We start from the raw sequence: 21,289 nt of genomic DNA, 5'->3' as shown, positions 1-21,289 counted from the left end.
AGAGAGAGAGATACAGTCTTGCAAAGACTTATACCTCCTAGCCATATGTACTGAGAAATCCGATTAATTATTACCAGAAAAGCACAGGTCCCCATTACAATACTTAAAGCTCATAATAATCAAAATTACATGAGGCTGCTTAAATCTACTGTTAGATTAAAATTTTTAGAGGTAGTTAATTCATCCCCACAGTCTAATTATACCATGTTAACAAATACCCTATCCTGTCCTATTCTCAAGGGAAGTTATAAGCTTTTCAGTGTGTCTAAAAGTTTAACAAATCAAGGCTCTGGGGGTCTAAGTGGGGAAGTGCCTTTCCAAGCTGGTAACCCCTGCCACCAGTCCATCCCCTTTCTGCACATTCACTGACTACTGCTGCGGGAATAATGATTTGAGGGAAGAGGTGGTCGCTCCAGAAATGTGGCCCATTTAGGACTTTAAAGGTCAATACCAGCACTTTGAATTCCACCCAGAAGGCCTCAGGTAAACGGTGCAGATTTCTTGTGCACCAGTATCATGCACCCCAGTGTAAGGTCTAATTAATAAATGGGCTCCTCGATTCCGGACTAGACATCTACTTTTTCATTCTCTTGATTTATCTCCTCATAAATATATGCTCCATCGTGCTGTGTGCTAGCCACATTGAGTAACTATGTAATCTTCTTGATGTTGCCCTTGTTTCTTTCCTTTTGCCAGTTTGATTGGTTAAGTTGCCTTTAACACTGTTTGACACCCAAGAAACAACCCAGAGGGCTACAGTGGTGCTGCTTTGAAAATGATACACAAAGATTAAAAGGCCCATCAGGACAGAACCAGTGCTGCCTTGATATAGATGAACATCTTTGTCTCATACATTCATCACAACTCTTAGGGAATGCTGCATACAGGTCCATAAATTTTGCTCTGACTTAGCAGATCAAGACAGGAACCACTAGAAACTGCAGCAGGTGTCGGGGTGCCCTGCACTCACGGGGCGGCGGGAAATGGAGCGACGCAGCCCTAGCCTGCTCTGCGCCGCTGATGAGTGGTGGAGGGCGGTTCGCCCTTGCCCCCCAAGTCCCAAGCCTGGGAACCAGAGGAGCAGAGCGGAGCGGGTTGGGGCCTGGTCACTCCACTTTCAACCACCCCATGAGTGTGGGGTGCATTCACTGGGCATCAGGAAGTGGAGTGACCCGGCCACAACCCTCTCTGCTCCACCGGCTTGTGCTGGGGGGAGGTTTCCCCTCTGGCCCCCAATCCAGCCCCTTGCGGGGGCACTGCGTAGGGTACCAAAATGTCTAGGGCCGGCCCTGGCGCTACAAGATAATTGTTAGAGACTGGAGAGAAAAAAATTACTTTGTTGCAAAATTTGCTCAGTTTGGTACACTGGCCTGAGAGGCAAGGAAGAGACTTGAAGCGTTCTATTACCAGCAGGAGAGTGGGGTGGGGGGAGAGAAAACCTTTTGTAGTGATAAACACCCATTTTTTCATTTTTTTGTGTGTATAAAACATCTTCTGTATTTTCCACAGTATGCATCCGATGAAGTGAGCTGTAGCTCACGAAAGCTCATGCTCAAATAAATTGGTTAGTCTCTAAGGTGCCACAAGTACTCCTTTTCTTTTTGTGAATACAGATCAACACGGCTGTTACTCTGAAACCTGTATCTTGATCAAGGTTCTGCATCTCTGAAACTTGCATACAAGAAATAACCTCATGTCTCTCTTGTACTCCTACCAAAATTATACTTGGATTTATTTCAGGGTAGCTGTAAGCTTCCACTTGTTAAATATACACTTGTCTGTTTCGTTCACAGGAAGTGTTCATGTATGGAGATGAAACCATGAAGAGAGAGCAGAACGACTAATAATGCTTTTCCGAAATCGTTTTCTGATCTTGCTGGCTTTGGCAGCCTTATTAGCCTTTTTGAGCCTCAGCCTACAATTCTGTAAGTAAAACCTCCTTTTGTTTTTGCCTACAATATGCCTATAGTGTAGCCAAATGTGTTAGGTTTTTTCCTTTAAAAAAAGCCTTTTGTGTCCTTTCTTAAGCATTTGTGTTTTTTATATAAATGTACATATTTTTTTCTTTTAAATTTCCTTTTAGAAGGTAAAATAATTTAAGAATAAAAATAGTGAAATGGTACATTGCACACTGTATTATAAAATCAGGACAATTTGACAAAAGATCAAGTTATGCAAAGCTGATGTAGGTAAAAACATTGATTTGTTTTATATTGGAGCAAGCAAGACGGAATCCAGTGTATTGCTCTGACAGTACTGAGTGCTGAGACTCTTCCCTTCTTTCGTCTTATCTGCACAAGGAAATTTAACTGAGTTTTAACAAAACTTTTGACAATTGAGTTAGCTGACACAATGCTGACCACAAGCGACTGATTGATGTAGAAAAAGGCAAATCCATGTTTCGTGTTCTGTCAGCTAGTCATGGGTAGTTCCAGTAAGGTTTACCCAAAACTAGTAGATACAGTGCTAAGCATGACTTGTCCTTGTCTCCAGGCAGCACTGTGTCAGCTAACTCAAAAATCAGCTTTACAAATGAAATTTCCTAGTGAAGGTGAGGCCTATGCACAAACCTAATCTTTCTACTATTACGAACAAAAATAAATAGGTGTTGACTGAAGGTAAGGAGAAAAGTATAGACAGAATTTAGGGAAATGTCTTCTCCTACACTGGATGTGTGTAGTTTAGTTAGGAAATACTTGAACTCTTCAGCCCTTGTATTCAATTTTATCAAATTTTCATTGTAATTCTCTATTTCTTTCACATCCATGGAGTAAAATGTGCTCTGTTTAGCAGCCAAAATAACACCTATAAAGAAGTATAGTAGAACCTCAGAGTTACGAACACTTCAGGAATGGAGGTTGTTCATAACTCTGAAATGTTCATAACGCTGAACAAAATGTTATGGTTGTTCTTTCAAAAGTTTACAACTGAACATTGACTTAATACAGCTTTGAAACTTTACTATGCAAAAGAAAAATGCTGCTTTTAACCATTTTAGTTTAAATGAAATGTGCACAGAAACTGTTTCCTTCCCTTGTCAAATCTTTTTTTAAACTTTCTCTTGATTTTTTTAGTGGTTTATGTTTAACATGGTACTGTACAGTATTTGCCTTTTTTTTTTTTTTTTGGTCTCTGCTGCTGTCTGATTGCGTACTTCCAGTTCCAAATGATGTGTGTGGTTGATTGGTCAGTTCATAACTCTGAGGCTCTACTGTACCTTGCATTTAAAATGTATCATATCTTGAATAATATTTAACTGGTTTTTCAGGCACAGGGTTTTCACATTGCATTTTTGCATTAACTACTCTTCTGCAAAATGTAATCCAAAAACCTATGGCTCACCAAAAAAAAAAAAAAAAAAAAAATCCTCTTAGAGAATTTGCCCTTCTTGGGTAGGATGTGAGCCAGGCACACTGAAGGCTGCTGCATGCCATGCCTTACGGCTATATGTGCCTCTGCCTTAATTTTTTGTGTGGGAGGTGATAGTCCTTGTCAAGGTTCCTCCCCCACTCTGAACTCTAGGGTACAGATGTGGGGACCTGCATGAAAAACCTCCTAAGCTTATCTTTACCAGCTTAGGTCAAAACTTCCCCAAGGTACAAAATATTCCACCCTTTTGTCCTTGGATTGGCCGCTACCACCACCAAACAAATACTGGTTACTGGGGAAGAGCTGTTTGGACACGTCTTTTCCCCCAAAATACTTCCCAAAACCTTGCACCCCACTTCCTGGACAAGGTTTGGTAAAAAGCCTCACCAATTTGCCTAGGTGACTACAGACCCAGACCCTTGGATCTTAAGAACAATGAACAATCCTCCCAACACTTGCACCCCCCCCTTTCTAGGGAAATGTTGGATAAAAAGCCTCACCAATTTGCATAGGTGACCACAGACCCAAACCCTTGGATCTGAGAACAATGAAAAAGCATTCAGTTTTCTTACAAAAAGACTTTTAATAGAAATAGAAGTAAATAGAAATAAAAAAAAAATCCCCCCTGTAAAGTCAGGATGGTAGATACCTTACAGGATAATTAGATTCAAAACATAGAGAACCCCTCTAGGCAAAAACCTTAAGTTACAAAAAAGATACACAGACAGAAATAGTTATTCTATTCAGCACAATTCTTTTCTCAGCCATTTAAAGAAATCATAATCTAACACGTACCTAGCTAGATTACTTACTAAAAGTTCTAAGGCTTCATTCCTGGTCTATCTCCGGCAAAGACAGAATATAGACAGACACACATACCCTTTGTTTCTCTCCCTCCTCCCAGCTTTTGAAAGTATCTTGTCTCCTCATTGGTCATTTTGGTCAGGTGCCAGCGAGGTTACCTTTAGCTTCTTAACCCTTTACAGGTGAGAGGAGATTTCCTCTGGCCAGGAGGGATTTTAAAGGGGTTTACCCTTCCCTTTATATTTATGACAGTCCTAGAGAGAGGCCAGTTAAAATGTGAGACAGAAAAATATTACCTCAAATGTAAAAATGAGTGTGATACCAAAAATAGATACCCCATAAAGAAGAATCCTTACTCAGAGAGGATATATATAATCCATTAAACAGAGGCAGAGGTAGGTGTGTGTGACAGAATCTGTTACATTTTCAAGAAATTGAGTCTTTAAGAGAAAAAGGCACAATGAATGCATAGGGAAGTGTTCAGGTGGACAGGCCCCCAATTTGTACAACTAGTAAGTATCCTGAGTAATGTTTTCAAGTAATGGGCATCTATTTATGTCCATAACTCCTCTTTCTATTTTCCTCCCCTTGATATATGTGGCAGGGGGGTTGTTCATGGATAACTTTTCTTTTATTTACTTTTTCTAGTAAGTGCACAGAGGATTTACAGCATTTTTCTGTAGTATTTTGCTTAAGTATATAATATAAAACTTTTTAAAAGACTAGTTTCAGAGGGAGTTCTGGACATCTTTTAAATAATTTACTTTATTGATTGTGTGGTCTAGTGTTTGAAGTAAAGGATTAGGAACCAGATGCGTTCTCTGTTTCAGTTGGCTGATCTACTGACAAACAGTACAACATTATACTCAAATCAGCTCAGCTATAAAGCAAGGTTTCCTTGAACAGATGGTGCCTCTGAGTTGATGTATGCTTTACATTTTTAAATAGTATAGAAAAGTAAGTGCTGCTTAAAACAAAATTCTACTTGAGCTAATTGTCTCTGACTGCCAGATACCACAGCATATTTTCAACTAGCAGATCTTACAACCCTGAATTATTATGTGGTAGGCTAAATCTCAAACAGTATGCAGCTGTTGACAATTAAAGTTTATTGGTAAATGTGAGCTGTTGCCCTGTTGCAAATATATCTGAGTACAGTAATGTTACACATGTAAATGGTGATTATATATTTATTTCTATATAACATTATGCTTCTAAATAGCCATGATATCCTTTTTTGCCTCTTTGTATACTGTTTTTGTCTGCCTTATGGCTGCCACGGGCCTGAGTGGCTCCCATCAAACTGTGGGGTGCGCCGGGCCATGCCCCCGAGTTAGAACCTCTGTGCTAAATGGAAGACGGAAAGCGCAGGGCGGGGGCACATGACCCTGTCTGCCCCCCTTCGCATGATGCCTCTGGGGTAATTGGTGGAGAGTGCTCCAGCTATTCCTGCTGGTGGCCGGGAACCACATGCTGAGTCTAAATGCTTTTCTTCTGTAATCAGCAAGCAACTCCCTGCAGGAGCTGCCTTTTCCGGTTGCTGCTCTGGCCCTTCTCCCCAGACTGTTTTAGGCACTTCTTTTATCCTTCCGGGAAGGTTCCATGTACTTTTTAAAAAAACTGATTTTGTGAGACCCTTTTGCTTGGGTGCTTTAGCACTCTGGGAAGTGCTTCAGATCTGTTTTGCTGTAGGAGGCTTTGGCATCTGCCCCTTCATTTTACTGCTTTGATGCTGTATTGGTAGAGTGCTTGTTTCTTTGTGTTTAATGTGGGCCTTGATTGTCCCACCTAGTTTTTGTGGTGCATCAGCATCTGCCTTAGCAATTGAGAATTGGGGTTTTTTTGTTACTGCTTGGGCACTTACATCGGTGCTTCAGTGCCTGTGTGTGTGGCGCAGTAGTCATTCTGGTTGTGTTTTGGAGCACCTCCTTTGACTCCACTTTGGTACTTTTGCCTTCCTGTTTTGCATTGTTTTCTGCTTCTGGTTTAGCCGTGTGGGGTGGTGCTAAAGAGACATACAAGATTCTCCTGTAGTGAGGCACTGGACTCCCACATTTAATGGGTTTATTGTTCTGCCTATATTCTTTTCATACTCAAACGGTCCCTCTTCCTCATATGTTCAATGTAGAGACACACTTCACAGATCTATTAAGTGAACTAATGCCCTTGAAAGACCACCCAACTTCTTGCTCCATTTAACGCCAGTTTGCTGGGCTGTTACCCAAAGGACCATCCCTAAATAGCTTTCTGACTTGTCACGATTACAACTTGGTTGGCCATGTAAAGGCTTTCTTGAAGCCTTGCAGTTCTACTTCAGAGAAGCAGAATTTCAGGTTGGTAATTTTCTCTATCAACACCATGGAGGTTTATGTAGGAAACTGAAAAGCAATTTTAGGTAACAGTTAACAATTTTTAGGGACTGTATTATGTAAGTTGTATCATTGCTTTGTTTTGGTTGAGATAACTGACTTCCCTGAAACCCACAACATCCATCCTTCCCAGAGTTGTCTATTTAGTTCTGTTAATAGACTCTTATTTCGAAGGTGAAGTAGTTGCATTTTAAATGCTCTGAAATAATTGGATGCAGAACAACATTCCATGCAGTAATGGAATAATTTGTTAAATGATAACTAGTTTTATGGTTTTCAATTAGAATAAATCTTCCATAATTAAGAGAATTCCTTGCTGCTGCATAATAAACATGCAACTCCTTAAATTGACAATTTCAAGGAAAATTACTTTATGCTTTTAGTGAGAAAGGGAAATCAAGTACAAAAACACACTTTGACGTTCACCAGGTTAACTATATTGAGAATGTAGCTTAACTTTAGAATGATCTTCTGTAGTGCAAATACATTTGTTTTGTTTGTTATGGTTGTCATCTGTATCCAAAGAAAATCAAATTAAAACAAAGACAGAAATTTTTTTCTTTCTCAACTTGCTATCAAATTAATACAAATTAGTAAGCTAAACCTTGGCATAGTGAAGGTCTCTGATTGTTTATCTTAGTACCGTAATAGCAAAGAAAAATAAAGCACAAAACAAAACACCCAGAACTTTGTACTTTGAATCGAGAGAATGAACAATAGTAATGATTCTTCATGTGTGGTTTATATATTAAAATACTATATGTTTTTAAATCACACCACCTAAAGTTTATGGTACAATATATAATCCATTAAACAGAGGCAGAGGTAGGTGTGTGTGACAGAATCTGTTACATTTTCAAGAAATTGAGTCTTTAAGAGAAAAAGGCACAATGAATGCATAGGGATGGATGGCAGCTCCTGCTTCTTTCCACAAAGACCACAATTGAGTATGTTAGAGGAACCATTTTAAAAACTCTGCTTTACCACAGCTCAGGCTGACTTGGTTTAAACAGGATTTGGTCAGTTAATATGGAAAAGTGTGAAAAAAGTATTTTCTAGGCCACAGAACTGTTTGTAAACTCAGTTTAATCCTATGTTTTGACCCCGTCTGTGATGGTTTGCTGAGCTCTAAACACAGATTGTGCGAGTCAGGTTAAAACATGATTAAAAATGTGTATGTATATATATGGGGGAGGGGGAGAGAGAGAGAGAGCGAGAGCGTGCAAGCTTAATATTTGGCAAAAACTAATTCTAAATCAATAGCTAGGTTTCTAAAAATCTTAAGACATCACTCAGACCAAATTATAGCAGGAGGGAAATGAGAATGGAAAATCAAGAGTGTTGGTAACAAATAGCTATCTCATACAAGCAGGCTTGAATCTGGTGACTGAATGTGCAAAAAGTGTTGCATGTAATTAACAATTATATTTAAGCCTTGTAATTGTAATAGTCATCTTTATTAATATAATTCCTACTTTAAATACTCATCAAAATAAAAAACGAATTCCTGCTTCCAAATTAAAAAAGGTGGAACCCTAATAAATGCACCCTAATTCCAGTTTAATTCTTGGTTTGAATTTTGGATAAATAGTAAAAGTAGTTCAGACTACTGTGGTTCAACCAAGCAAAGGGTTTTGGATAAAACTGGAACCAAACTATATTTGCTAGGAGTTCCCACCTTTATGAGTCTTTCCGTGTCCAATTAACCTTGATATCTAATTCTCGGTTTTGTTTCTAATAACTAAGGCATCAGAGTGGAGTTTTGTAGAATACCTGTGTGTTTGGTTATTACTTTGCCTGTGAAGTTGTACCCTGTCAAGTCTATTCAAAAGACTCTGAGTGAAATCCTCTCCCCATTGAAGTTGAAGGGAGTTTAACTTCACTGGAGGCAGGATTTCACCCTCTGAAATTAGCTGTTTTAGAAATGTAACTATTAATTTTATATTCTGCATCTGTACTTGATTTTAAATTCTGCTCACCTTTGAATGTATAAACTAGATTTCTTCACTTTGAAAATGTGTTAGTCTTTTCTTTCCTAATATATCCTTACCAACATAGGTAATTCAGCAGTTATTCAACCACCCAGCCACCTACAAAAATTCCTTTTCATCCATTGATTGACTGTTGCTCTGAGTCATGCTGCTTTTCAGGGAATTAAAGATGCATTTCTGATTCCAATATGTTTTTATCTTCTATGCTACATGACTCAATATCTTGTGGAAGTTGGTTCCAGAGTTTATGTATTGCGTAAACATGGGTTTTGCATATCAATATCCATTTTAAATTATTGCCTTTTCATTCCAAAGCCCATCTTGTTTTTGTTTACAGGAAAGAATAAATAGGCGGGGCTTGATTGGCATCGATTTATTATTGTCTATCTATTTATCATATCTTTCTTTCCAAACTATGTAGCCCTAGGATTAAATTTAGCTTGCTGCTTTCAGGGAGGTGCAAACTTCACCAACTTGAGCCAGCCTGGCCCCTTAAGTCCCATGGCAGATATGCCTCTTAGTGCAGCGTTTGCATTGTGATTCGTCCTTGGGATTTCCATGGTAGTGCAGCTTTTAAGTTAGAACTGTGGCTGAATAGGAGCCACCACACCTCTGAGGGTTACCCAGAGGGATATATTTTGGAGCCATTACTGCCACTCTTTTTGGGTTGTGCTGGCTATTTGTGTGCCACTCAGTGGTGGGGAGTTTGGGTGCTTTAATTCCACCATCCTGCTCCTGGCAGGCTTTCTGCTGCTGGGGTGGTGCACCAAGACTTGAATCTAGCCCCTTGTAGCTTCTTAAATCATTGTCAGATGAAAGTTCTCCTATTGCCCCCACCCAGACCTCTATCTGTTGCCTTCTTGTAGACTCTTCTTTTTATGCTGGATTTTACTGAGATGCTATGATCAAAACTAAATACAGTGTTCAAGGTAGGAAAGTACCTTTAGCTTTCATAGTGACATTTTACATCTCTGTTGTACTCTGCCCCCTTTTAATACAGCCTCTTGTTTTTTAGGCTGATGCTTTGTTGGAGCTGTTCAGTCACGCTTGATCATTTTCCTGAGTGCTCACAATTAATTCAGAATGCATTAGTCTAGCCCATTTCATTTTAGTTCAGAGCTTTCAAAATGAATACCATCTAGTCCTGGTTATTAATTGCAATCTAATTTCTCATAATAGTTCATTGGTCTTCTGCTTGGAACTTTTTGTCTCTGGCTGTGCCTTACCCTTCAATGAAGAATAACTCTGGCATAGGTATCTCTTAATCATTCTCTGTGATGAAGAATGTAAATAGGTCGTTGTGTATCTTTCCTGAATTTTCCTTTATTCTTCTCAGTTGCCCCCTTGTTACAACCCTGGCGCTCTAGTAGATGTATAGGTGGTCCTGCAAGCTTTTATTTCTGATACACTTAAAATTCCTTTTTCTTTGGCTAGCTGTTCAGGTTTCTTCTTAGCCCTCTTAATCTTCATCTTACATTTTAGCCCTCAGTCTGTTCTGTTCCATTATCCTCAGTTGTGCTGGTTTCCATTTTTTGAAAAGAGATAATAGTTTATTCAGACTAAAGTATCATGTCATTTAATAATGCGGGAGTTTTTCCTAACCCTTTCTTGTATTCCAGGGTTTGCATATCTTCGCTGACTAATAAGATTTCTTAAGTTGCTTCCATGCTGATTCTGTGGATTTTAATGCTTTCCCTTCAGGCAGGTTTTGATCACTTACGTTTTAATGGAATCCCTTCTCCTGAAGTTACTTTAAAAAAAAAATCATTCAATAAAGTTTCCCAAGGATGTGGCAGGACATTGCTATATCTGTCACGGGTAAAATTAGTGTTTTGAAATCTTCCCATTTTCATTTGGAGGAATTCAGTGTGCCAACTGTTGTTTTGGACCCCCAGCATTCACAATGCACAGATGCGCACACCACTGTTTGGAGCAGACAAGCGAGGCTAACCTTTGTCGACTTTCTCTGTGCCACTCTCTGCTACTTCAGTGCCAGCGTAGGTGCACATGTTTGTATAAAAGTCCCAGTGGAGCAAATTCTTCTCCCACAGTGCACAAGTCACTGCGTAGGTGCCTGTCTGGTAGAGTTTTTGAGCTCTACTTCTCCAAACTCCAAAAGACACTTACCTGTACATTTAACATTGTGTGCTTCCTCAGCGTAAACTTCTCCATTGTAGTGTTGCTGTAAGATGACTTTTCAGCAATGTCCTCTTGGGCATGTGCTCCTTGCTAGTCTGAGGCAAACATCCATGTCCTAGTGGCCATTATGACCAACTGTGAGATAGGCGCAGCTAAACTCTGTAATTTGGAATAACTGGTTTTGTGAACACTTTGCTAAGCAGGGCATTACTCAGTATCGCTAGCAGTGCAAGGATAAAATAAACGAAAGATTAGTTCAGGATAGCAGATGGTCAAGCACAAGAGGGAAAACCTGCCAATTTTATGTAGCAGTATATACTTTGGAAGAAAATGTAGGTTTATATCCTTAGCATTTTGTCTCTTGTAAGAAAGCTTTGGAATTAAAAAATGAGCAGAAAATGTTACCCTTACCACATTCCAAGGATTAACTATCATTAATATGCCTGTTAACCCTCTCATTTCAATGGCCACTGCTGAATTACAAACATTGAAAAGCGGAAGAACAAGATGTCTAGTATCATAATTCGCCAGTCACTTGACCAATTTGAAGGGAAAGAAAAAGAGAAAAATTGTTTCTGGAAATGCAGAGGGAAATGAAAAAGGTTTCTGAGGGTTTTTTTTTTATTTTAAGAGAGAGAAAAAGAACAATTCAGGCACAAGGAACTGCTGCACACTTTCACCTCTGCCACAGATGAAGACAAAGAAAACTAGAACACAGAGCACCTACATTTCATGTCTCTGTTCTTAAGGCCATGCTTCTTTCCCGGTTTTCTTCTCTTACACTGGATACTTACAGCAATTGGTGTCCATGTTTGTGGTGTTTGTTACAGTTAACTTGTACTAGTTTCTTTTGTCAAGAATCTATCAAGCATACTTCATTTTACCATCAGTAAGTACGTTATTCAGTCTCTATATCTTTCATCCTGAGTTGAGTTTGGCAGACTTTAGGGTTCAGTCCTAATTAGCTCACAGTGTGATGTGCTATGACAGCATTCTAGATAAACTGGTAAAAATTATACAATTTACAAGATTACATTGCACTCTACATACCACCTTTCATCCAAGGATCTCAAACAAGCCCCTGCGGGTAGGAAAATAACATGCCCGTTTTACTGTATGTAAGCAATCGTGTTCACATCTTGTTACTAGATCACGCATAGCACAAACAATACATTGATTTTAATAACGCTTTCAAAGTGCAGGATTACATTTGTCTTCTATAGAATTTGAAAATGTTTACAACCAGTATGGTGGTTTTATTTTTGACAAGTCAGAAATGCTGAAAGTTCTCTAAGCAATGCCACATATCCTTGCTGTTATGCCAATTAAAAAAAAATCTATAAAAGTGTTCTGGAGCCATATAGGTGTACTGTGATGAAATTCAAGCCTCCATTATACAGTTTAACAGATTTAATTTAACTCAGTCTCAAAACATAACACTGTTATGCCTTCTCTGTTGCACTTTGGTAAAAGTAATGTCATCAGTGTAGAACCTTGCCTCTGCATGCCAACTGCACAATGGCCAGCCACGTATGATTTTGTTTACTTCATTGAACTATTGCAAAGTTTCCAGATAACGCATCTGGAAATAGTAAAGCAATCCTCAGAAATCTCAGTTGGAGATGGTGAGGCTAGTGGGACTGCAATGCCACCTGCATGCAGGTGGCATGCAGTGCTCTATTTCTTTTTTCTTACATGGGCCATGCAGCATCTGTATCTTCCCCAGTATCTGACATAGATAGGGCTATAATGAAAGCAACCTAGCTGTGGCTGCATGCAGAGAAGATGGGTGTCTGGAGCAAATGGAAGGTAAAATGTCTGCCCCACATGATCGAGGAAGTTGGTTTTGTGTTTACTAACTTTCACAGTTGCATTTCACGTACCATAGTTCAGTAAAGTTCCAAATTAGAGGCCTCCTCAGTTGAAGTTCCGTACTGATGACCCTGTTCTGGTTATGACAATAGTAGTGGCAAGGCAGTATTAAAACTAACATCTAAGTGGAGTTTGAAGTGTCACAGTGTTGTTAAAGGTGGGATTGCTTCCATGTGTGCTAATGCTAAACTGTAAAGAAAAGCAATAGCACAGGGTAGGAAGGGAACTCCTGACCTTCCCTCCTCCCTTTTTTGGAGGGAAGTGGGGACACGATAGCCTGGGGGAAGTCTTGTTTTTTTAAAAATTCATTTGACACTCTAAAGTCTATCAGTAGAAACCTGAGCAGCATCTGTTCCACAGTCCCTTTCTTTTGAAAACTTAAATTCCATTCCACTTTGTTAAATCATGCAACTGCATGTTTAATGAATGGGTGAGGTCTCAGAATTTCAGTGGAAATTTCCTCACTTTCTACATGCATCCATATGTCTTGTGAATGGGATACTGGGAGCTCATTAATTTTGTTTAGGGCTGTCGATTAATCACAGTTAACTCATGCTATTAACTCAAAAAATTAATTGTGATAAATTAATTGCGATTAATTGCAGTTCTAATGCATTGTTAAACAATAGAATGCCAATTAAAATTTATTAAAAATTTGTGGATATTTTCTACATTTTAAAATATATTGATTTCAATTACAACACAGGATACAATGTGTACAGTGCTCATTATATATTATTATTTTTATTACAAATATTTGCATTGTAAAAATGTTAAACAAAAGAAATAGTATTTTTCAGTTCACCTCATACAAGTACTGTAGTGCGATCTCTTTATCCTGGAGGTGTAACTTACAAATATATATTTATTTTTGTTGTTGTTACATAACTGAGCTCAAAACCAAAACAATGTAAAACTTTAGAGCCTATGAGTCCACTCAGTCCTGTCTCTTGTTCAGCCACACGAAGAGAAACAAGTTTCTTTACATTTACAGGAGATAATGCTGCCCACTTCTTATTTACAATTGTCACCTGAAGGTGAACAACACTCGCATGGCACTTTTATAGTGTTGCAAGGTATTTACGTGCCAGATATGCTAAACATTCATATGCCCCTTCATGCTTCAGCCACCATTCCAGAGGACATGCTTCCATGCTGATAATGCTCATTAAAAAAATAATGCATTTATTAAATTTGTGACTGAACTCCTTGGGAGAGAATTGTATGTCTCCTGCTCTGTTTTACCAACATTTTGCCATATATTTCATGTTCTAGCAGTCTCGGATGATGACCCAGCACATGTTCGTTTTAAGAACATTTTTACTGCAGATTTGACAAAATGCAACAAAGATACCAATGTGAGATTTCTAAAGATAGCTACAGCACTGGAGCCAAGATTTAAGAATCTGAAGTGCCTTCCAAAATCTGAGAGGGACGAGGTGTGGAGCATGCTTTCATAAGTCTTAAAAGAGCAACACTCTGATGCGGAAACTACAGAACCCGAACCGTCAAAAAAGAAAATAAACTTCTGCAGGTGCCATCTGACTCAGATGATGAAAATGAACATGCGCCAATCCACACTGCTTTGGATTGTTATCAAGCAGAACCTGTCATTAGCATGGATGGATGTCCTCTGGAATGGTGGTTGAAGCATGAAGGGACATCTGAATCTTCAGCGCATCTGGCACATAAATATCTTGTGATGCCTGCCACAACAGTGCCATGCGAACACCTGTTCTCACTTTCAGGTGACCTTGTAAACAAGAAAAGGGCAGCATTATCTCCTGCATTTGTAAACAAACTTGTATGTCTGAGTGATTGGCTGAACAAGAAGTAGGACTAAGTGGACTTTTAGGCTCTAAAGTTTTACATTGATTTGTTTTTGCATGTGGTTTTTTTGTGTACATAATTCTACGTTTGTAAGTTCAACTTTCATGATAAAGAGATTGCACTACAGTACTTGTATTTTGAATTGAATGGTATTAGGTGAATTGAAAAATGCTATTTTGTTTTTTACATTGCAAATATTTGTAATTAAAAATAAATATCAAGTGAGCACCGTACAATTTGTATTCTGTGTTGTAATTGAAATCAATATATTTGAATGTAGAAATCATCCAAAAATATTTAAATAAATGGTATTCTATTATTGTTTAACAGTGCGATTCATCACGATTAATTTTTTTAATCGTGCTCTTAATTGTGATTAATTTTTTTAATCGCTTGACAGCCCTAGTTTTGTTTAACATAAACTAATGTGAATGCACAAAATAACTTTTTTTTTTTTAACTACTGCAACTCTGGCTCTGTCAAATCAAATCTGATCTTTTTTGACCAGATCAATAAAGGGGGAACCTCCACAACCTAGTATCGCTGCCAGATTTTCACTTTCCACCAACTTTCCTTGGTCTTCAGGCTGTTTAAGAAAATAACTGACATTTTTCATTTAACAGAAGAACTACACTCTTTTACTCCTGTGCTTAAAAATAGCTCAACCTTTTTAAAATTAGAGTGGGGGGAGTGTGGCGAGGAGAGGGAGGGTTTTCTCTTTGGTTTAGAGCACACCTACCAAATTTTAAGAAAATTAAAAAATTGAGAAAATTTAAGAGACCTCAAATGACACTTTATAATAATGGAAACATGTAGGTAAGTTTAATTATAGGTGTGTGTGTGTGTGCATGCCATCTATAGTAGTAATATTCCCAGACGGTAAGCACATCTCATCTCTAAGGAACTGGGTAGGCAACATTCAGGGCTCACGGAATATAAAAAAAAACTTGTTGACTGGAGTAATTAAAAGAGAAAGTATCAACCTGCATTCTTTGTGCCCCCTTTAGAAAAATGGTTAACAGTGATGGAGTGCAACACCAGTGACTTCAAAATATGGTTGGCACCCTCCTATTTTGCACCTCTCTGCTGCAGCTGTCCCTCTTGATATCTGACAAAGATAGTTGCCTCTTCTTCGCTTCTGAATGGACTCTCCTTATGGCCTGCTGTGGCATGGCTGAGCTGTTAATTGTCCCTAATAACAATTTGGCTGGAGGGCCATCTTCAGCTGTTAGTTTCTAAGATGTCACCTTAGTGCCTGTGTTTTAATGTCCGAATTTTAGTAGTTTTAAAACGCTGTTGGGCTCCTCACTCACCCACGCTGATGAGTAGGATGATGACCAGTCAGTATCCAGGATTTGCCCACTCTGTTGGACTTCTTACTCTGCTTCTCCAGTTAGATATTTTGTCTCTCAGAGCAGGAAGGTGTCTGCTGCCGCCATATCAATCTGCCTTTTGTCTCTTGGTGACAGAAGGTTAAAGAAAAAGAGTAGGCAACCCTCAAGTGTGCTTCCTACAGCTGCACTTTCACATGAGGGACATAAGTGTGTGTTCTGTTTTGGAAGCTGTGGCAATCAAAATGCTGCTTCTGCAAAAGGGGAGAGAAGCCCCTGTGCAGGGCAGAGACACTCTTCAAAGCAGCAAAATCAGTGGCTAAGTTTGTTGCTCAGGCTGGAAGAGACAACATCAAAATCAGCCTACTCACTTCTTCAGACTCCTTGGTCCTTATCCATAGTCTCTCAAGAGTATCCTCCCAGTCACAGGATAGTGATCTCTCTTTCCTTTTTTTCAGAACAGCAGGGGCTTTTGTCTGCAAATTTCCCCACACCTGTGGGGTTTGGGGACTGTGTTCTTGGCTCTGGTTGAACAGATTTTTAGCAGGACAAGTTATACCCAGACTCTCTAGGGACTGGTCCTCCTTTGGTCCGTCAATACAAATGAAGAGGGAAACCACCATCTTCTGTCTCAACCAAGGCACAGAAAGCAATTTAACCAGTAAATGGGAATATAATTTGCCTTTTGTCATTTTGAACAGCAAACTTTCCTGTGCTCCCAAGGCTACAAATACAGCAATAAAGAGCAATAAAGGAAATTTAAAAAATGTTGTAAATGTCTAATATTATCCAGTCTGATCTTGAAATAGACCCTCCAAAGGTCAGTGAACAAAATGAAAACTGAGTTTGTGGATTTTAGTGATTGCTGCTGGCAGCCTAATATGTATATTTAAAAGTTCAGAAAACAATATTTCCTTTGAAATGCCTGCTGCTGTATTGATCATTGCCATCAGACAGTCATGGATTTATTTCTCTTTGGTAGGAAAGGAGGTTTGCACCCAATAGCATGAAGAGAACTACTCCAGTAAGCTTTTGATGATGTTTTTGTTCTCATTTGTGCTGAACGTTTGCTGCAGACATCTATGGTTAAGGTGAACTGCAACATAAAATGCTGCCACAGCAAGTATTTGTTCAGTTCTGTTGATGAAAAGCATTGGCCTGACAAGAATGTTTATTCAATGATATCTACTCCTTGGTCACTGTGCTTTTAAATATTTTGCTTAAATATTTGCAGTATGAACTCTTTGGCCCTCAGATCTACTTCCCAGTTTATAAGTTACTCACTGAGCTGCATGTCACAGTGTAGGATGCTCAGAATTGTATTCTGCTGTGAATTAGCTGTCTCCAACAGAAATGGCCTCAATCAGTATGACTCTAAATACAGATAAATGAGGAACAGTAGTAGATGCTATAATCCACAGTTAATGCAGATTTTGTATGCGCGTGCACACACTGCTCAGCCCCAAGTTCACCTTGTGTAACAGGGTAGGGTGCTGGAGTACTCTCTGTGAGGCATAGGAGAAGGAAGGAATCCTCTTTCTTTCCTTCCTTCCTTCCCTTCCTCATTCCCCCCAGTTCTGACCATTGAGCTGCTGTGTGGCTGGTACTGTGACCTTGAGGCTGCAGTTTGCCCCCATCTAGCTCTTGTCTCTGTGGTTTGGACAAGGGACTGGGTTGGTGGATCTGCACAACAGTGAATCATCCACTGGCCTGTTTCCAGACCTTTCCCCATGTGCATGGGAGCAAAAGGAGGATTGAGTTCTTGGTATCTAGCACAACCCCTGTACAAGGTAAGTTTATGTGAGGATGGCTCTATGCAGTTCAAAGGTGGGGCTGGGAATGGGGGAGATTTGACCCATAGTTCTAAACTAACTTATTTTAGCAATATAATTGGCCCCTACTATACATTTTTAATGGAAAGTTTGAAAAAATATATAAAAGACACTAAATGTAGCTTGATGAATTGAGGTACACTGTTTTACACTATTTTCTTAACCTTCTCCAGAAATTAACATTTTTTATTTTAAATCAACTTTATGAAACATGTTTTATAAATTATTTTTTCTCTGCTAATCCAGAATTAGAGTAGTAACTTTGTCAACAATTTACTCCCCTGTTAAGCACAATCACGGTAGTTTATAAATTGCAAACACAACAAAAGTCGTAGAGTATCAGGATTCTAAAGTGGGACTACTGACAGGTGGGTAGTGGGTTTTTATTTATTTAGCTATTTATTTATTAAACTATTGCGTAATCTCAGGAGTAAAGATTAGTGTATGGAAACAGAGTTCCTAAACATACATTTCCATTTATTCTATATACTTAAGTACTTAGTCCTTTTGGTTTAAAAAAAAAAAAAAAAGTACAAAGGACACTAGAAAATGTAGATCTGTTTTAAATAATGTGTACAATTTTGATAAGTTAATAATATCTGTATATAGTTAATCAGTTTACCAGTTGGTTAAAAGAACAACAAAAATGATATTTATGTACAAAGGGCTTTAGGTTCAGAATTGGCAATTTACATTGCTCACTATTTCTACCTAATATTTTTGTAAAAGGAAAAAAAATCCAGTACATTTTGTTCAATGATATAGTACTCTTCATACCTGCTTTTATGGCACATGAACAAATACAGATGGGTGGATTATTTTTCTGTGCTTAGTATTAAATGCTTATTCTGAGTCTCCAGTTTTCTGAAAGTATCTGTAAATCTGAAAGAGCAGAGATGCTTGCTTCTAGAGGAATGGGTGAGTGTCCCCTTGAAGTTGGAGGAGTTTTTAAGGTATGTGTACTTGGCCTTGAAAATAGTACTTCTACTAGACTAAACTAGCACTTGTTTTGGAGAAGAGCTCTACTTCAGCCAGTCCTCCAATGGTTTGCCAGAGAGCTTTGCGCTGATTAAACTGTAAGAGGTTTGTCAGAGTGGAGCTCCTTCCCTTATTCCCCCAGTTAAATCCCTTTATCAATGCTATTGCTCCTCCTCTTCCGGTTCCCCAAATGACCCCCCTACCCCACATTCCCCTTGTTTCTTCAGTATGTCGCAGAGCCCAGACGGCAGCACTGTGGGAAGCCCTTGACACACTGAGCCATTGTACGGGTACATCAGGCAACAGTATCCATTGCTGAGCTATCTGTGCTTCAGGGGTTCCCAACACCACTGATGCTACATGGGAAGAAAAGCCAAGGGGGAGTGTGTGAGTGAGTAGGAGGAGGGTGTATGGTACCAGGATGGGTGAAGCAGGGTTTTAGAGTGGGGTGTAGAATGTGGAATGATGGCAGGCATTGTGGACAGCCAAGGTGTGAGGAGTGAGCATAAGAATAGCCATACTGGGTCAGACCAAAGGTCCATCTAGCTTAGTATCCTGTCTTCTGACAGTGACCAGTGCCAGGTGCCCTAGAGGGGATAAACAGAACAGGTTATCATCAAGTGATCCATTCAATATCGCCCATTTCCTGCTTCTGGCAAACAGAGGCTAGGGACACCATCCGTGCCCATCCTGGCTAATAGCCATTGATGAACCTTTCCTCCGTGAAGTTACCTAGTTCTTTTTAGAGCCCTGTTATAGTCTTGGCCTTCACAAAATCCTCTAGCAAGGAGTTCCACAGGTTGACTGTGTGTTGTGTGGAAAAAAATACTTTTTGTTTGTTTTTAAACCTGCTGCCTATTAATTTCATTTGGTGACCCCTAGTTCTTGACTTTTGAGAAGGAGTAAATAACACTTCCTTATTTACTTTCTCCACACCAGTTATGATTTTATAGACCTGTATAATATCCCTCCTTCCTTAGTCGTCTCTTTTCCAAGCTGAAAAGTCCCAGTCTTACTTTGTTCCATACTCCTAGTCATTTCTGTTTGCCCTTTTCGAAACCTTGTCCAATATATCTTTTTTGAGATGGGGTGATCATATCTGCATGCAGTATTCAAGATGTAGGTGTACCATGGATTTATATATAGGCAATATGATATTTTCTGTTTTAGTATCTATTTCTTTCTTAATGATTTCCAACATTCTGTTGGCTTTTTTGTCTGCCGCTGCACATTGAGTGGATGTTTTCAGAGAACAATCCACAATGGTGCCAAGATCTCTCTTTTGAGTGGTAACAGCTAATTTAAACTTCATCATTTTATATGTATAATTTGGATTATGTTTTCCAATATGCATTACTTTGCATTTATCAAGTTGAATTTCATCTACCATTTTGTTGCCCAGTCACCCAGTTTTGGGAGATTCCTGTATAGCTTTTCGCAGTCTGCTTTGGACTTAACTATCTTGAGTAGTTTTGTATCATCTGCAAATTTTGCCACCTCACTCTTTACCCTGTTTTCCAGGTCATATATGAATATGTTGAATAGTACTGGTCCCAGAACAGGCCCTTGGGGGACACCACTATTTACCTCTCTCCATTCTGAAAACTGACCATTTATTCCTACCCTATGTTTCCTTTCTTTTAACGGTCCTCTCATGGATTGGTAACTTTCCCTCTTATCCCATGACAGCTTACTTTGCTTAAAAGCCTTTGGTGAGGGACCTTGTCAAAGGCTTTCTGAAAATCTAAGTACACTAGGTCCAGTGGATCCCCCTTGCCCACATGCTTGTTGACCACCTCAGAGAATTCTAGCAGATTGGTGAGGCATGATTTCCCTTTACAAAAACCATGTTGGCTCTTCCCCAATAAATTATGTTCATCTATGTTTCTGACAGTTCTGTTCTTTACTATAGTTTCAACCAATTTGCCTGGTACTTAAATCAGGCTTTTTGGCCTGTAATTGTTGGGATCACCTCTGACATCACATTAGCTATCCTCTAGTCCAGTGGTTCCCAAACTTGTTCCGCCGCTTGTGAAGGGAAAGCCCCGGAGGGCCAGGCCAGTTTGTTTACCTGCCGCGTCTGCAGATTCGGCTGATCGCAGCTTCCAGTGGCCGCGGTTCACTGCTCCAGGCGAATGGGAGCTGCTGGAAGCGGTGGCCAGTATGCCACCTCAGCCCACACCGCTTCCAGCAGCTCCCATTGGCCTGGAGCAGCGAACTGCGGCCACTGGGAGCCGCGATTGGACAAACCTGTGGACGCGGCAGGTAAACAAACTGGCCAGCCCGCCAGGTGCTTTCCCTGCACAAGCGGCGGAACAAGTTTGGGAACCACTGCTCTAGTCATTTGGTACAGAAGCTTATTTAAATGATAAGTTACAAACCACATTTAGTAGTTCTGCTATTTCACATTTGAGTTCCTTCAGAACTCTTGGGTGAATACTGTCTGGTCCTGGTGACTAATTGCTGTTTAATTTATCAATTTGTTCCAAAACCTGCTCTAATGACTCCTCAATCTGGGACAGTTCCTCAGATTTGTCACCTAAAAAGAATGGCTCAGGTTTGAGGGAATTCCTCACATCCTCAGCTGTGAAGACCGAAGCAAAAAAATTATTTAGTTTCCCCACAATGGCCTTATCGTCCTTGAGTGCTCCTTTAGCATCTTGATCGTCCAGTGGCCCCACTGGTTGTTTAGCAGGCTTCCTGCTTCTGATGTTCTTAACAATTTTTTTGAGTTTTTGGCTAGCTGTTCTTAAAATTCTTTCTTTTTTGGCCTT

The 21,289-nt window shown here is 39.5% G+C and overlaps 1 protein-coding gene across 4 annotated transcripts in view; it reads left to right on the top strand.

The window, feature by feature from the left end:
• PXYLP1 (2-phosphoxylose phosphatase 1) overlaps positions 1–21,289 on the top strand; it is a 98,478-nt gene that overhangs the window by 32,260 nt on the left and 44,929 nt on the right. For all 4 annotated transcript variants that reach the window (XM_074962974.1, XM_074962977.1, XM_074962976.1 and 1 more), the window contains one exon: positions 1,794–1,925. In XM_074962974.1, coding sequence (XP_074819075.1) covers positions 1,847–1,925 — 79 coding nt within the window. In that variant the 5' untranslated portion in view covers positions 1,794–1,846. The remainder of the gene's footprint in view (positions 1–1,793; positions 1,926–21,289) is intronic.

This window comes from Natator depressus, chromosome 9 (assembly GCF_965152275.1).
Source record: "Natator depressus isolate rNatDep1 chromosome 9, rNatDep2.hap1, whole genome shotgun sequence".
NCBI classification, from domain to species: domain Eukaryota; kingdom Metazoa; phylum Chordata; order Testudines; family Cheloniidae; genus Natator; species Natator depressus.
Note: the sequence above shows the minus strand (reverse complement) of the source record. Positions and strands in the feature narration are given on the sequence as shown.